This window comes from Rhinolophus ferrumequinum, chromosome 17 (genome assembly GCF_004115265.2).
Source record: "Rhinolophus ferrumequinum isolate MPI-CBG mRhiFer1 chromosome 17, mRhiFer1_v1.p, whole genome shotgun sequence".
Classification (NCBI taxonomy): domain Eukaryota; kingdom Metazoa; phylum Chordata; class Mammalia; order Chiroptera; family Rhinolophidae; genus Rhinolophus; species Rhinolophus ferrumequinum.
In genome coordinates, this window is record NC_046300.1 from 54346165 (window position 1) to 54364223 (window position 18059).

General features: G+C 40.5%; 1 protein-coding gene across 8 annotated transcripts in view; it reads right to left on the reverse strand.

Moving 5' to 3' along the window:
• Positions 1-18059, reverse strand: part of FHIT (fragile histidine triad diadenosine triphosphatase) — a 1395299-nt gene that overhangs the window by 252457 nt on the left and 1124783 nt on the right. For all 8 annotated transcript variants that reach the window (XM_033131625.1, XM_033131622.1, XM_033131621.1 and 5 more), the window contains 2 exons: positions 13936-14081; positions 11526-11555 (listed from right to left, as the gene is read on the reverse strand). In XM_033131625.1, the coding sequence (XP_032987516.1) occupies positions 11526-11555; positions 13936-14081 (176 nt within the window). The remainder of the gene's footprint in view (positions 1-11525; positions 11556-13935; positions 14082-18059) is intronic.

An 18059-nucleotide genomic window follows, 5' to 3' on the forward strand; every position in this document is an offset into this window, starting at 1 on the left:
ATAATGGCTAATGGATGATATGATGCCACGGGCAGCTTTTTTCCAACCTGCTTGGGTTAGAAATTTAAACCAGGCAGTCTGACTTCAGGTTAGAGCTTTAGAAATGTGCACAGGAATCTATAAACATGCCAATATACATGTTACACAGCAAATATTGCCCAGTAGTCCACCGAGGATGAAAAGCCTTGCAAAGACAATGTTTCTACACTACTTCCATGTAAGCAAAGGATTTCATTAAGACTGAATTGAAAAGGGAGGACCTCGTGTTCTTTAGAGAGACTCATTTACTCGATGGTGAAAAATGAATGCTCAGGGTAATTTCATTTTGAATTGATTTATTTCTAATGGGGGAAAATTGACACTTGGTGGTGAAAGTAGAAAGCAAGTCTCTGGGAAGAGCCAGCTAGTCTCAAGTAAAACCCAATTATTTGAACACAGGAAATAAGAACACAGAAGGCAAGCTAGAAGGTTACCCAGGAAAGTCATTCCTTGCAATGAATTCTTTCCTCTCCTCATCCCAACAGACTTTCTCAGAAAAATATAGACTGACCCATATTTCCAGTTTATTTCTCATACCTAAACCTAATCAAAGTTCACTTTTTTGAAATCCAATAGTTATTCGCAATTAGATTGCAAAGTAAATTAAGTCACACATTTCTCAATCCTAGCCCTGTTTGCCACATTTCTAAAATACAGCTTTCTTCCCTCTGGCACTTTATTTCAGTCTCTAAGGCCAGACTCCAAAGCAAGTCACAGACTTGATAATTTGCTAATGTGGTCACAGGAATTGTTTTGAGCCATATTTATGCTTTCATTGGATCTTACAACAATCAATGATAATCCATTGATGTCCCTGACTCTGGGGTTTTCTCAGTCAAGAAATGGGGCAGTGGATTTATCTTTAATGTACTCCCTTCACACTCCCTCCCGGAGAGAGAGAGTCTTGCATATATTAATAAAGGCCAAGAAATGAATGGCATCAGCGCACATATCTTCCCCTGAAGAATTAGCTGGAGGAGAAGATTTAATGCTAAAAAGAAGGGGAAGAATAGATTAACAGGGGCCCTTCTTTACAGCACCACCGTCGTTAAAGTTAATGGAATTACCTTGTGGTCATGCACCAAAGGGAGTCTATCGGAAGTTAAGCTCTTCCAGGGCCATTGATTCACAGACTTTCACTCAAATGTACCTATTGGCATGTGATGAGTATCGCAGATACACAGAAGCACTTTAGAAATTGTTTATTCAAACTGCCAGTTAGGCATATTAAGAAGTAACAAGAACCGAATATTTCACAGGAGATTACCTAGTTGGGGATGTTTTCCATTGGAAGCAGCAGAAAATTCACCTCTGCCTGGCTTAAACAATAGGGGACTTTACTGGATCACGTAACCTAACAGTCCAAAGGTAGTGCAGGTTTCAGGACTGGTAAATTCAGCAACCCAATCGTGTCACCAAGGATCCAACTTCTTTCTAATCTCTGCCATTCCAGCCTTAGCATCTGTTTCATTCTTAGGGAGGTTGCCTTAAGAATCCTCAAGTGGCTGCTAGCAGCTGTCAGGGTCACTGCTCTCTTGTTCACAAGCAGTATTAGAGAGAAAGCTTCCCTTCCCACAACCAATGGCTACAAGTTCTCCACGATGCTGGGAACAACCATCCCTAAAACCGAGGGACTCCCACACACCAAGTGGCTTAGGTCAGGATTCCTTCAAGTAATTATTGGGACAGAGAGAAGTGGCTTAGGCGGGGATAAAATAGGGGATAAGTTAAACTACAGCCCCTGGGTCAAATCCAGCCCACAGCATGTTTTTACAAATAAAGTTTTATTGGAATACAGCTACACCCGTTTGTGCAACGTCATTTACATGTTTTTCTATGGCTGTTTTCTTTCTGGAAAGGCAGTTGTATAATTGCGACAGGGACCACCTGGCCCTCAAAGCCTAAAATGTTTACTATCTAGCCTTTTTATGAAAGCTTGACAATCGCTGAATTAGAACAAACAAGGTTCACACCTGGACCTAGAGATGGATTCAAACACATCCTAACTTCCTGGCTGCTAAATAATGGAGGAGTGCAAAAAAGTATGCTGGGGAGACAATCACAGTGCCCATAATAGATATGATACAAAGTCATTCAAATTCTAGAAAGTGGGCTTAGAAAATTAAAAATTAAACAATGAAGGTGACTCATCATTGTAGGTACATGTGAAGTATCATCTGCCCATAGAATACACTCCAAACACCACATACATTTAAAGTAGAATTAGAACCCCTTGCAATGGTGTACAAGGCCTCGTATAACTGCTCTCCTGTCCACCTCTTCCAACTTATTGTCCACTATCTCTCTCTCCACCCAAATTCCTGCCACCTGGTCTTCCATAATCATCTAGAATGCGCCAAGCTCGCTCCACTACGGTTTCCTCTGCCCATAACACAATGCTCTTTCTCTCCCAGCTCCTCACCTGGCTGAATCCTTATCATCCCCCAAGTCTCAGTTTACAGGACTGAACACCCTTCCTAAAGCAGCTACACCACCCCTACTCTACCCCCACACTCCATGTTTTCCCCTTTCACAGCCTTCCTAACACTACTCAAAATCTGCCGTCATTTTATTTGTTCATTTGTGTGTAAAGGAAGATACTTAGACAATGAGCTGAGACTGTTCCTTGTCTGCCTCCCCTTGCACTGTACCCCAGTGCCCTGCAGCACCTGACACATAGTAGGTACTCAGTAAACACTGATATTAATAGAAGGAAGTACTATGAACTACACAACTTCTACAGCCTCTTCAGTCATCCACTACTACAGCGCTTATTTCAAAGACTTTCCTTAACGACAGGAACTCATTCTTCTTGGTCTGACAGGCCCTGTGACAATACCTGGAACACAGTAGGCACTAGAAGAACAAAGATTGAATGCTAGATAGTAAGAGCCGAGCAGGCAGGATACTCATTTCCTGAGAGGCAGGAACAGGATACCTTTGGCAGAGAGGAAGTTCTCATCATTAATCTGGGATCAGGCCTGTTCAGAGCCGGAAGCAGGTCCACTGTGTCCTGGGTTTCCAGGTAAGACGAAAAGACCAATTTGAAGGCTCCAGAGGGAGATCATTTCCACAATAGGTGACTATACTACATGACTTTCAAGTCACTCGCCCCTCTGGGATTCTCTGAGTTCTCCTGGGCTCTGAGTTCCTTCCTCAAGAGTGAGTTTCACCTCTGGTCATGTGATGGCAGAGCCGAGCTTGAAATCACATTTATTCCTTCATGGCTGAACAGTTTCCTCAAAATTATACTGCTAGAACCTGATTACATCTGGGAATTTATACCATTGACAACCAGCAGATGAATTGAAACACAAATAAAAGGCCCTGATGGTTTTTTTCTCAGGGCACCAATATAGAAAGCACGATAAGAAAATGTTTTTTCAGGGACTAGGTAGTGATATATAGACCCTAGGGTGGGAGATTTGAATGTGAACATTAGGATAAATGGATTTCACCACAAAGTAAAAGAATACTTGGTGAGTTTACTTTGTTCACTCAATGTTGTTTATTCTTCTAAACCACTTTAGGCAAGGTCGACATCCTAAACAACTTCATGTTACATTTTCATGTAACATCAGGAACAAGAAAAGCTTATTTAAAAGAATAAACTACTGGGGAAGAATGGTTTTCATTACTAGAATTTGATAATATCATCTTTATGTTGAACGAGTCTAGAAGGATTTCAAACCATCATTTTTGTCGTTTCCACTGTTGTAGCATCATCTGAATCTGTTTCAGCTGAAATGTCCAATTTCAACCAAAGCACACATTATTTTACGGCCGTTCACCCAACATTCTGTGTTTAAGGTGTCTGTGTGGTCTGTAACAAACAGCTCATATACTGAGTCCTAATCGAGCACTTACACATAGAGTGCCAAAAAAAAATGTATACACCTTTTAGGAAAGGAAAACTGTATTAAAATTGTAGTAATACATACCAATAACAAAGATGAATACAAGTCACGTTTGACCTCGAATTACAAGGTGTTCAAAATGGTTACCATCAGCATCCAGACAATTCTGATTACAGCGAATTACTGCTTGAGCAACGTTGACCAAAGTGTTCACTTGCATACATTTTTTTGGCACCCCTGGAATTTAACCAAAACTATAGAATTGCATGATTAATTGCACGGAGTTTATTTTACCTTTTCTCCCCTTTTATTTTTTCTTTCACAGAATTGACATTTTAGACAAACCCATTATATAGATGTCACAGGTTGAAAACTCTGAACCGACAGTGAGCTAGTTATAGGGAATGTTACACAATATTTCTCAGGCCCAAACATACAGAGCAAAATAGTGAGAGAAATTCCTTCAGCGATTATTTACTGAACACTTAGTCTCCCATCGCAAAATGACACCAGGGAATAACCGCCCTTACTGCATCAACAGAGGTAAGAGGGTGATTCTGAACAACACCGTACATTTGTGTAGCATTTTAGGGTCTATAAAGCACTTGACTTTCACGTGATATTTGATTTCACAGTGATGAAATAAAACCCCCAAACTCTGAATATCACATGTAAAAGACAGGGTACTGAAACCTGCAAAACATTGACATTAAGAGTATGTCTGCAGTACTTGCTACATTTTTGTGTTACAGATCTCAAAATTAAATGATCAGCCAAATATCCACTTTGTTGTACATCACAGCCTCTAATTACTAAAGGAATTTGTTTATAGCACTAATAAAAAACTAAACATCTAAAACATATAATTCTGCTATAAACTGACATACAGCAATAAAGCAGCATTTAGGTTAGTTAACCTTCACCTGCATAATAAATTAAACCAAGAGAGTCCTTTGAGTGTTTTCAGATGGAAGCCAATATTATTCCGAGCAGAGCGAAACACAGCGGATTAATTTGTTTTCAGGGTGACAACATATTTAGAAAAGCCTCTCCTTGAAGATTTCTGGCTGCTTTCTGGGTGCAAAGTGTTTGTAGGAACAGCTGGCCACATAACATACTGGAGAGTTGGGCTTTTGGACAGTCCTGGGTTTGAATCCCACCTCCACTGTCTGCCAGTTGTGTGTGGTTTTTGATAAGTCACTTTACCTCTAAAAACCTTGGCTTCCACACGTGTAAAATATTATGCTCAATTTTGAGTGATGTAAGGATTAAGTAAAAATTATAAAACAAATAGCAAACATTATTGAGACATTCTTATGTGCCAAGTGCTGTTTTAAAGGCATTTACATGCATCAATCCCTTTGGTCTTCACAACATCCCTGTGAGGTAGGATACCACCAAGACCCTGGTTTTATAAATCTATAAGTGGGTGCTGGGGCTATGACAGGTTGAGTTTTGCTGGGTCATATAACTGGTTGGCAATGTATCTGGGATTAAAACCAGGCCATCTGCCTCCACAGTCCTCTCTCTTCATCAGCATGTTTTAATCCTGATGACATTTCTCCTTTACACTCACTTCACGTCCAGCATCCCCCATTCTCACCCACCTAAGCTGCCTGTGAGTTTGAAAGAACAGGGAAATAACTAAATAGGGACAGGAGAATACCAGGGGACTTGGTTAATTTTTCTTTCAATGCTTTGACCCAAATGGCACCATGCAAATCAGAATTAACCAATTAGAAATGGAAGAATGCAATGACGTGAAACCCACTTAGAAGAGGGCTTACGGGTTTCGTAGAAGAGAGGAAGTTTCCCACAGGAGCCATACAGGCTGATGTTCCCTTCCCCTGGCTTTCCACGGACTAGGGGTTTTGACACCAAATGATCGGGAAAGGAGGCAGGGAGAATCAGAGACGTGTGGCAGGGGGATAGGGTGGGCTTGGAGGCGTCCATTTCCACATGTACACACAAACCCATCTCCTTGGTACTGAAATCGCTTTAGGTTTACCATTCAGGCAAGCTGGATTCATTCTGAGAGCAGAGATGCAAAGTGTAAGGCAATTCCACAAGATAAAAGCTCCTTCATCCCGAAGATACTAATTCTTCCGCCAGTAAATATATGCATTAGGTATAAACATAGGCAAGGCACTTTTCGTCATGACTTTAATTAAAGGATGAAAGTTTTCTGGCAAATGACTGCTCTCCTGAAATTTCTCTAGATGAAATTAAAAAAAAACAGTCAAGTGAAATCATTTTTACTCTTACAATGTCAGTTTCTCCTTTCTGTGCACTCCACATTTTAAGAATTCACTTGGCTTGCAAGCAAGCAGCTTTCTTCTTGTCATTTCTTTGGTGAGAGGCTTTGCACTGGAGTGAATTGTGCAGGGGAATCGCTTAGGGTGTCTCTTGAAATGCAGAGTCCTGGCTCCCACACCAGAGCTACTGAATCAGCATACGAGGCAGGCCGATTTCTATTCTGTGAAAACCTATTTCATTCAGGTGATGGAGCAGCACGGCGTCGGCTCGCAACTGTGACTTACTCATTTCCACCTGAGGGTAACTGCAGAGGCTAAAAATATCAGGGTATAGATTTCCCCCCACAATTATTAAGACAGATTTCTGAATGTTCAAGTGGTCACTTTTATAACAAGTTCAAACTACATGTTCAAACAGCACACAATTCATATGATCAGAAGAAAGTTTTCTCAAAAATTTAAGCGAAAGGCAGTAATTACTAGTGAGAGAATTCAGTGTATAATAATTAAGTGAACTCATCAGAGCCACAGACAACCTCAATGCCAGGTATAGCCTCCTACAACCCAGCCTTAGCCTATTTTACAGATGAGAAAACTGAGGGTAAGATGAAGAAACATGCATAAAGACCTCGTGGCAGACAGTATTTGGTAGGCTGGGCTATCTATTCATGTGGGTTTCTCTTCACCATCCCTCACTAAAATAGATAGGGTTTCCACCATTTGAGAAATGTGGAAACGGATGTTCAGAGAGGTTACGAGGATGGCCCAAAGTCACACAGCTAGTCATTTCGTACAGCTATCATTCCCATGGAACCTCTGACTGATGCCAAAGTATATTAACTACTGGACTTTATGAAGAGCTCAAATGTCCTCTATGTACATGAATTAAAAAGATTACCAAATCTGCATATGGAAAATTCTAGGACTACAGAAACGCCTCAATGAATGAGTTTGTTCTTTTGTTTTATTTTTAAATCACACTCCTTTAAAGAATTCCTTTTCTTGTTCTTCCCTAAGCAATCTGAAAAGTAACTGTTATCATCTCAACAGTTATTAAGAAACACTTCCCACTGCATTAATACTATGAAATTAAATATCTCAGTAGAGGGTTCAAGTACCATAAGCAGAGAAGAGTGTAAGCAATCATATTTTATAAATAGCTCTTATGAGATTCTAGATTACCAGCCTGCCACAAACCTTTCTCTTTAATATACGTACTTGAAATATCCGCCCACCCAAAGATGCACATTGTAACTGCTCCAAAAGAGAGCTCCCGTTAAACTTACTAAAAACGACAGCACGCTTTTTAAAGGGCTGAACATTGCCTTAATGAGTTGGCTACTTGGAAACACACTTTGGAGTATGATTTTGGTCTTTGTCAGTGGGACCTAGAATATGGGAGATTCTTGAAGAAATTCCAGGAAAGCCAGACCCATGGCTGCACACTTGGAATACAAGTACGTATCATCTGCTACTTCAGGTCGACTGAAGTTAGCAACTCAGGTGCAGAGATTTGTTCCAGCAAGTGAAGTACCATTGTCATCCTCATTCTCCTCTCCACAGCACTCAAGAGAGCCAAAGTAAACAAATGGCAGGTCCTCCTGAAGCTCACTTTCTGGAGGACTAAAAAGGTAACACAGGTACGGGAACAAAAACGAACACACACAAATAAAAGTCAGTGAAGAATGCCTTAAAGGAAATCGAACAGGATAAGAAGTGAGGCGTGTAGGAGGGCTGCTTCAGATGCTGCAGGGGTGTCAGGGAAGGGGGATAAACACAGCAATTCATGGCTACATATGCATGTGGTGATATGTATTTGCCTATGGGGATACATGGCTGACCAGAAGAAAGATTGCTTCTCATCCCTGCAGTGCATCCAAATCATTGCAATCATCACCTGGTAGATAGCAGCGTTCTCTGATTTTTAAACTTGAAAGGAAAGTTAATAATCCCTGAGAAATAAGAGGTCACTTTTTTGCTTCAGTATTTCCCTTCCCTGCTACAAATGACTTAGTAAACCAGGCCACCCTTCTTTCTCTGCAAAGCGGACTTTCAAGCCCCTGAAACAAAAAATCCTGAAGCGGCACCATGTTCCCGAGTAGAACGCAGTGGTGCATTGTCACTAACAACAACAGTTGCTTTAGGGGAAGAGATCATTACTGCGCTGATTGCTATTACCACCCAGCAGGAGACAAAAGTGGTTTAGAACTGGCTTCACAAGCAATTCCAAGACACAGAGACAGAGATGAAGGGAACGGTCACCGCACTTTCCATGGCAGGCTATCAAATGCTGCCTGGAAATGTGCAACCGTGTGGATTTCAAAATATGAAATGTTCAGTCTTGAAGTGTGGTTTTCAGAATCGGGCAGCTGACTATTGAAGATGCTGCTTTGCTCCCTGGAGGGGCTGGAGACTACAAGACTGGCTTCCCTGGGTCAAGCTTAGGTGGCCATCACCACCTACTATGTTATCACCATAAAATAGCAAAGCCGGTAAATAACTACAGTCTGAAAAAAAAAAAAAATCATGGGGTGTGCTTATTAACAGTAAAGATCCCCAAGCCCCAACTAACCGCAAAGATTCTAAATCAGTAGATGTAGAATAAAAACTGAGAATCAACTTTTTTTTTTTTTACGCTAACACCAAAATCAATTTTCACATATGTAGTATAAGAATCACACTTGGAAAAACATAGATTAGGCAACTTTAGCTATGAAGACTTGGTCTAAAAGTACGGTTTTCAAAACTCTGCCATACATTGAGGGTTTTATATGTATGCATATGGTTATTTTCTTTTAGCCATTTTATATCCCACAAAGAATTTGAGATGGACCTGCTAACTTGTATAGGGGAAACTGTGATAGGAAACAAATGAAAGAAGTCCAAAACAATATAATCTACTGATGTAAAAAAAAAAAAAAAAAAAAAGTTGAATGTAAAAAAAATCAACTTAAGCTAAATAATAATGGTGGTGATGAGAATAATCATATTCCATAATTCATACATACATACTATATGCTAAGAATTACTCCATCCTCACCACTGAAACTAACAAAACCATTAGAAATTTCAGCCAGAAAACTGGGACATCAAAAAAGTAGTCATTATTGGCCAGCCCGGTGGCTCAGGTGGTTAGAGCTCCGTGCTCCTAACTCCGAAGGCTGCGGGTTCGATTCCCACATGGGCCAGTAGGCTCTCAACCACAAGGTTGCCAGTTCGATTCCTCGACTCCCTCAAGGGATGGTGGGCAGCGCCCCCTGCAACTAAGATTGAACACAGCACCTTGAGCTGAGCTGCCTCCCGGATGGCTCAGTTGGTTGGAGCGCGGGCTCTCAACCACAAGGTTGCTAGTTCCATTCCTCGAGTCCCACAAGGGATGGTGGGCTGTGCCCCCTGCAACTAGCAATGGCAACTGGACCTGGAGCTGAGCTGCGCCCTCCACAACTAAGATTGAAAGGACAACAACTTGACTTGGAAAAAAGTCCTGGAAGTACACACTGTTCCCCAATAAAAGTCCTGAAAAAAAAAAAAGAATATTAAAAAAAAAGTAGTCACTATTGAAGTCAGAGCATCTACAGCTGTGGTGTTCAGCCCTGCTAGACTTAGTGCTTTATAAAAAAAATTTATGTTTTATTTTTTTAAATTTAGAAATACTCCAAATACCATAAAATTCACCATTTTAAAGTGTACAATTCAGTAGTTTTCAGAATAGTCAAAAAGTTATGCAACCACCACCACTTTTAATTCCACATTTTCATCACCCCACTAAGAAAACAAAGAAACCCTCACCCATCGGCAATCACTTCCCAGTCGCTTCTCTCTCTAGCCCCTGGCAACCACTCATCTACTTTCTGTCTCTATTCAAAGCCTGCTTGTATAGGAAACAATTTTAACGTCCCCTTCAGAATTCTGAAATGAAATTTTCAGATCCTATAATCTGTATATTCATATAAATATTGGATAGGTTTAGCGTGTGCATATTATCAATCTGTGCATTACCCTTGATTTGGTTTGTGCATTCTCCCAAGGTACTAGCTATGCCTCCACAGCCTTACTTTCAAGGCCTGAAGGAATTCCATCAGATGGATATTGCATAATGCATCCATTAATCTGGGGTTATTGGAATTTACATTTGAATATTGAGTTTTTAAAAAACTAGTAACCAGATTTAAACATTTGTGTTTCGCTTCTCAAGAAACAATTTCACAAAGAAGCTACTCCTATTACACTCTTAGTGTCTGCATATTTAGCAGCTTGGCACGGGGGTGGAGTAAAGCTGTGAGTGCCCTCTGCCCTATCACATCCTATGTCTGGAACAACCACAAGGCTAGCTCTCTTTTTGATCATAAGGAATGTGGTAACAGTCCCTATAGGACATTCGCTCCTCGAAAGTACTTCCTACAGATTCTATTTTAAAAATCCCAAGGTAGCTAAGCAAAACATTAAAGCCATATGCAAACTAAGATCAAAAGAGAACTATGTTTATTTGGCATTGTTTGATGCCAAGCTTTACCTTACCCACTCACAGCCAGGATTAGAACCGTACAACTTTATTTCACAAAGTATAATGTTAGCATCCCAGCTTGACTTGCTTCTGATTTCTAGCATCAGAAAAAATAATAACAATAATAACCTTTTCTATGATTTAGGCATAGTACCCAACTGCCTAGGAATTTGCATTTGTGTAAAGGGGGTTGACACGCAGATTCAGAATCAGCCAGGATTTTAGTCTTTTATTTTATTATACTAGGGAAGCAAGGACTATCTTTAAAAAATCCTCCTTTACTCTTCTAGCACACTTAAAAACTCATCTTTGAGCTCTACTGATTCCATTAGGTTAGAATTTGGTATTAAGTATGAGGGGAGGAAAAGGAGGTTTATGTGGGTAGAGATGGAGAACAGAGAGAAGGACCGGGCAAGGAGTGATGGGAGAACCTGGGGTCCATCCAGGAGCCCTTCAGGCAGGAAGCAAGAGGCGAACGCAGCATGTGTAAAGAGCTGGAAGCGTTTCAAAGATGCCCCGCTTACAGTGGGACCCAGCAAGCCACACCTGGCACGTGCTGTTTCCTAGTTAGTCCTTCACAGGAAGCCCTCGGACTTCACATTCTGGTTTAGGACTCTTTGATTTAGTTTCTGTGTTAGCATTTGCCCAATAATAATTTTATTACAAAAGGTAAATGTCTTGTAAACTAATGGAAAACATATTGCTTGGCATAGTCTATAATGTCAGGATTTATGTTTCTAACACCGAGGGTCTCTCTGACCTCAAAGATAACACAATGAAACCCCATGTGCAGCAAATGACTCCGTGGGATTTTTTATTAGTTCTCGTAATTGCCCTTTATTAATTGGCATGAACATAATAAGCACTCACCTTCACAGTCTGTCCGGCTTCGGGGCCATCCTAGAAGTAGGGAAAAAACAAACAAACAAAAAACACAGAGGTGAGAACAGACAGCTGGTATCTCCTGCTTATTTAGAAATATTGCCTGTTAATAATTTAGATCCAATTTCATTGTGTGTTAATTTATAGTATTCACATGGGAACCATTCATGTCAAATGTGTGGAGCCAGACAGTTCTCCATTTTCTCCTGAGAGTAAGTGAGAAGTTATCTATAAAAATGATATAAATTATCCAGCAGGCCAACCCCTTTGCTACTTTTCATGCTCTTTGCTCTCGGCCATGGTTTTAATTGAATTAGAGGAGAGCTGAAAATGTTCAAGGAGGTAAAGTATCACACCTTTTGGTTTTCTTTAAATTTGCAGTTTAAAGTTGCAGTTTAATTAATGTCTGACTACTTTAAATCTCTACTCAGGAAATCTGCTACAAACATAATTCATTAAGGATATGGGTTATCTCATATGAGTCTAGCACCCCTAGTGTGCCCTCTCTGGCTGTGCTGACTTTTGAGGAAAAAGATGGAAGCATTCATTTCACCTGGGCCCTTTTCTCATTCTGGTTTCTTCTCTCATCTCTCTGAAGCCCAACTAAACGATTTGCTTAGTTGAAAAGCAGCAAATTCGCCCAGTCACCAGACACAATACAAAGTCAAAGCAAGGGCTTAGCTGATTTTGGGATAGCAGAGCAAGCAATGTCTCTACCACCAGAAATTCCAAAATTGAATTAGAACTTTGCAAATTTGGGTAAGTCTTTCCACTTCTATGACCTTGACTAATGAGGTAAGAATTCTGGCCCCATTGTGGGCCAGGATTAAACAGAACTATATAATCAGTGGTTTTCAAACTTGGAGACCCAGCCCATTTAGTGGGTCAGGAAGTTAACTTATTGGGTTGTGATCAGCACTAAAAACAAAAGAAATCAGATAATAGGACAAACACTACTAGAGTACATAGAACGAGTAAACATTGTTTTGTGAAACGTTGGTTTCCTATATCTATGTATGTGCATGCGGGGGCATACATGATTGTGAAATAAATACATATCTAACTGTGGGTTTAAGTTCAAAGAAGTTTGAAAACACTCCATATATATAAGTACCTAAAGCACAAGTCAGTTCCTATATTTATGGAATTAATTTTCTAGTGAATCATGTTAGATAACCATCACTAGCCATTTTCTATAAATGTGAATTTTCTTCTAGTATTTCATTAAACACTGACAGATGTCTTCACCCATTTGCCTTCATTTGGTCTCTCTGGAAACATGGTTTGCAGCATAAGCTTGATAACCCCCGCCACCCCCCAGCTTATCTACTTGTTTGCAAGTGACTCATATGGTGTGACATACAACACACACACACACACACACACACACACACACACACACACACACTGGGTTTCACAGGGGAGTTTAGATACTATTAACACAGACATAGAGGCCAATAAAAATTTGTTTTGTTTTGTTTTGTTTTGAGAAGCAGATGAGGATTTTTAGTCAGAGCCTTTTATGACCTGAAAACAGTGGCTTTTTTTTAGCTGTTTCCTTTGGTAGAGAGCTAAGGAGGGTAGAGGAAGGATGTTAAAAATTCAGTTTAACTAAAGCACTGAGTACAAGGTCTCATAATATGGGATAATTCGTGCCTTTCCAAAGGGTTATTGCAGAGTCACCAATTTTCAAGGCCACAAAGGCCTGTAATGTGTTTTGATACCCCCCAGCTCTTTTCATGGGGCATCTGAGGGCTCATGGTACACACTAATGATTGACTCAGTTCCTGTAGTGGGGATACCATGAACAGCCTCCTCCCACATTCCCAAGTGCTGACTCAATTTCTGCCTAAAGATCTCCAGTGATTGGGGGTCTCGTTTCTTTACTAGGAACCAGGACACACCAAATAGTCAATCAATCCACCTTCTGACCAATCCATGATGAATCACTGAGGCTTGATTTACAGATGGAGAAAAGGTTTGCCCTCTGCGGACAAGGCCTCATCTAACATGCTCATCGCTACATCCCTGGAAGTACAGCCGGGCTAAGCCCATGCAGTGCTTAAAAGATAGTTACCACAGAAGGAAAATGGACTTGTTCAGCCCTAGTTCTAGTAAAAGATCTAGAACGTTGTACTGTCTATTACATTTCTTGTCCATTACTTCCACTTGTTTTGTAAACAATGCTGCAGACATTGTCTCAGCTGATATTTCACAATCTACCTCGTGACCAATGGCCAGTAGGACGTACTGGATTAGTAACAGATTTTTCTGCTATGTAAGACACAAATAACCACAGCTGCCTTCCCAGTGCAGCGATAGGTTAAAAAGGGAAGAAAGTCCAATGCTAGGATTTGAGGAGAAAGAAAAAATCATTTCTAAGCATCTGTATGCTCACCTGCATGGCAACGGTAAGAGAAGTCCCCTGGAAATGCTTCTCCACCACCGACCCAACTCTCTGGGTTGTCTGAAATAAATCAGCCACTTCATCGGGATTCAGATCTCGGAAGCGCTCCACTGGCCGAAGGGGACACACGAGGACATCTGCAGTGAGGTCTGTTAAGGGACACTCGGCTTGCTCTGGGTATTTTTATCAAGAAGTTTGTGCCCACAGTATTGAATCCCCCTGGCCCAGGGCCTGAATTCTCAAAGACTAAAAAAAAATGAAGGAACAAATATTTACCAACCACAGAACAACAAGGAGTTCAAAGAAAGCTTACAAACATGGTTAATGGGTTGTTTTTTATTTTTAAGGAGAAGTTGTGGTGCACTGAAGAAATTCTGTTAAGAGAAAGGGACATTCGTGTTCAGAGAGATTCAGGTGCTGGCTGAGAAAATTATGGCAAAAGGCAAGATCTATTCCGGACCATTATTTCCTGACCCCTTTTGTAAGGCTGTGTCTTCTGAAAAAGCCAGAGGCACTGGGCTGAAAAAGCAACTGGCATATCCAGCTTGTTTCTCTACATAGAACATTGTGATTAAAATTAAAGTTTCAAAAATTGTTTAGAGAAATATGTAATGAAAATGCAATTGTAGTTTCATTTATTTTATTGTTAAAAGGAGCGTAGACATTCTGAAAACATACAGTGAACTTCATCTATAACCAAGAGATATGCCACGTGTTTAAACAATTTATGACAAACTTTCCTCAAACTGATCATTAAGAATTCAAGAATGCAGTTGAAGGTAAATCATTAATTTAAGAAAAGGGGTGTTTGCTTTTGCAAACAAAACGATCTTAATGCATTCTGTAAGTTAGACAAGTCAACATATTTACATTATTAGTCTGAACAAACAACAAGATCTAGAGAGAAAGCATATATAAACGTGAGCGTTTGTTGGTAGCAAATTAATATTTAATGTTATGTCATCAATAACACTTCAGTTCTTTTTTGTATTTGAACTCGTCACGTATGTATGGGTATATACATTTATACACATGTATACATACATATGTGTACACACAAGATCCATTAATTTTTTTGTGTACTTTTTAGATACCAGCAGGATAAAAAAGCACCCTAATGCTCTTTTCTGTCTCTTTCTTTTTTCCTTTTTTCTTGTTGTTTTAAGAGAACATGCTTCTGCCTGGAGCGAAGCAGCTAAGGGTCACAATAAAACCACAATTCTACAATTGCTAGTCTCACCAGAATATCAAGATGTGGGCCCATCTTACTATTGGTAGGACTCAGGGCCCAAGGGGCAATGCACTGAGCTCAGCTGGGCAGCTCAGCTGATTTCCATAACAGAAAAGGGAAACGAGAAAGAGGGAAAACTGATTAATTTCGCTCATAATCAGGAAATTCATGTCAACAGTAAAGTAGGAAAAGGAGCATTTGTTTAATCTGAGTTCATTTTTCAAGAGAGGAGAAGGGAGGCCTTCACCCCACAGGGCATCTGATACTTAAAAAGATAATTATCCTTCTTTGGCAGGGCTGCTTTATTATCATGGGTCAATGAACCGTTTAGAAATGAAGAATTTCCTTTCATTTCCTTTTAGCAGATTGCCAGTCTCCACTCCCACTGAGTTGCTTTCCTTTGTTAAAAGAGACCTTTCCCCATCTTCTTCTTCCCTGGTTTAATTTACACCCTCCCTTAGGCCCTGACTTCACCAAACCACAGCAAGGTGACAACTTTTCAAGCTTCCAACGCTATCCATAATTGCTGTAGCAGGCTATGTCTACATACAGCAACTGGGTAGGAAAGGAACATTTTATTTAAACAATTGCTTACTGTGATAACTGGTGGAAAAACCTGACAATCTTTGTATCTAATGTAACTTTAGTAATATCAATGATGTCTGAAAAAAACTTTCTTAATGCCAGCAAAGCATCTTACTATGTCACCTGTCCTTTTTGCTTGTCTGATGCTAAGGATTGGCTTGGCCCAACGTTTAATGATTCAAAATGTTTCTGAAATCAAACCAAATGTCTAAAGCTGTCAGATGTTCTATACTGTGTAGTATATCCGACCTCAGGGTGATACATCACATACGTTTATTACTTTAATTAAACATTAATAATAGTAATACAACATGGCACAAAATAGTTGAACAGCTAAACACATTCTCATGTAGGTGACTATTTTTCACCAGCCCATTTAGGCAACATTGTCCTGATACATTCACTCTGTAACTCAACCCTTTGTTAAGAAGTCATCTTATCTACATTACACACACACACACACATTCACACATGTGCTTCTATGCAAATAAGATAAAACAGAGGTCACTTTCAAGGGTGATTATTTGGGCAGATGTTCATGTGGGTGATCATGGTCTCTGTTTTGTTGGGACCCAGAGGAGGGCCAAACAGGCATCTCAACCTGCAAGTGGCCCCACAGGTAGGCTCCACACACTTCTGCAGGGAGATAGAAGGGTCTGGAGGTCCACGGGGTGGGGTGGGGGGGTGGGGTGGGGGTGGGGGAGTCTGTGGAGCTCTGGGTGCTGTGTGAGCAGACGACCTGACCAGCAGCAGATTCACTAACCAAGCACACTCCCCAGGCCATTCTAGGCACCAACTGGGCATCAGCAAGTCAAGATCAAACATTGTCCTTCAGGTCCTTTAAAGCCAAAGCAGAACAGAGCCTATGCCTTAACCTCCACACAGGCTACATCCTGACTGATGCCTGCCTACCTCTTCTTTCCCCACCTCTCTCGTGCGTGCTACACACATGCCATGTTTGCTTTCTTTCTGTTCCCCAAACACACTAAGCTCCTTCCCAGAGCTGGAGCTTTTTTCCTGGCTATTTGTTCTGCCTGGAATTCAGTTCCCCGTGATCTTCACGTGTTTGCTCTTATTATGCAGATTCTAATTCCGATGTCACTCTCTTAAAGGAACAGTTAACTGCTAGGTGGTTTAAAAGGCTACGTGCTTACTCAGTCTTATATCATCCCATTGGGTTCTTTCCGTAGCCTTTGCCACCAGCTGGTAGATGTCTTCGTTCGTTACTACCTACTCGGATGAGACTGTGAACTCCGTAAGTGTGAAAACTTTGTCCTGTTTACTGCTATTGCACCACCACCTGTAATACCAGAGACACAATGAATATTGCCGGAATGAGGGAATAAATCACAAACCAGACCGTCTTATCTGCCACCTCTGAGTGCTAAGACCCTGATAAAATGGAGACAACATTCATTTACTTTTCATTTATCTATACAAGATTGGAATAGTCTACAAGGTTTTTTTTTTTTTTTTTTTTTTTTTTGTGTCTGTTTGTTTGTTTTAATTTAAAGAGGTTTATCCTTAATGTCTATCATAGCTAGAACTAATGCTGGATGAGAGCTGGAGAAATGTAAACTCATTTGTAATGTAAACTAATTTTCATATGAGCCCAAAGGAAATACAATTATGAAGGTAAAATCCCTTTTAAAAACTCTTTTCTAACAGAAAGAAGTGGTTTCTAACATATTCAGAGTCTCAGATAAACTGTATATAGAAAAATGCTGCTTTATATACTGTGGTTGTGAGATGTAATTCATTTGTTCATTCAGTGAACAGTGAGCACTTGTCAAGTGTCAACGTAGTGCTACCATGTTTCTCCGAAAATAAGACCTAACCGGAAAATAAGGCCTAGGATGATTTTCCAGGATGACATCCCCTGAATGTAAGCCCTAATGTGTCTTTTGGAGGAAACCTTAATATAAGACCCGGTTTTATTTTTGGGGAAACATGGTAGGTGCGCTGAATAGCAGAGGGGAGTATGAAGTTGCTCCTTTCCTTCCAGTACAGGAGACAGACACTTAAACAGACAACTGCAGTTTGTGGGAGGCACCGATTAAGCATAGAGGGCCACAGAAGCAGAGAGGAGACCCAGTGCAGTGGAAACCTGGGGCACCTTGTCAGGCAAGGATCCCGGGGTAACTGTAAGTAACTTCTGAGTGCGATGGAGTATCCCATGGCTACCTGAAAATACAAACGGGTTCCTAATGGATTTAAAGCAGGCCAGCATACTTTCTGCAAAGAGCCAGATGCAAAGAGCCATGGGTACCTGAAAATATAAACGGGTTCCTAATGGATT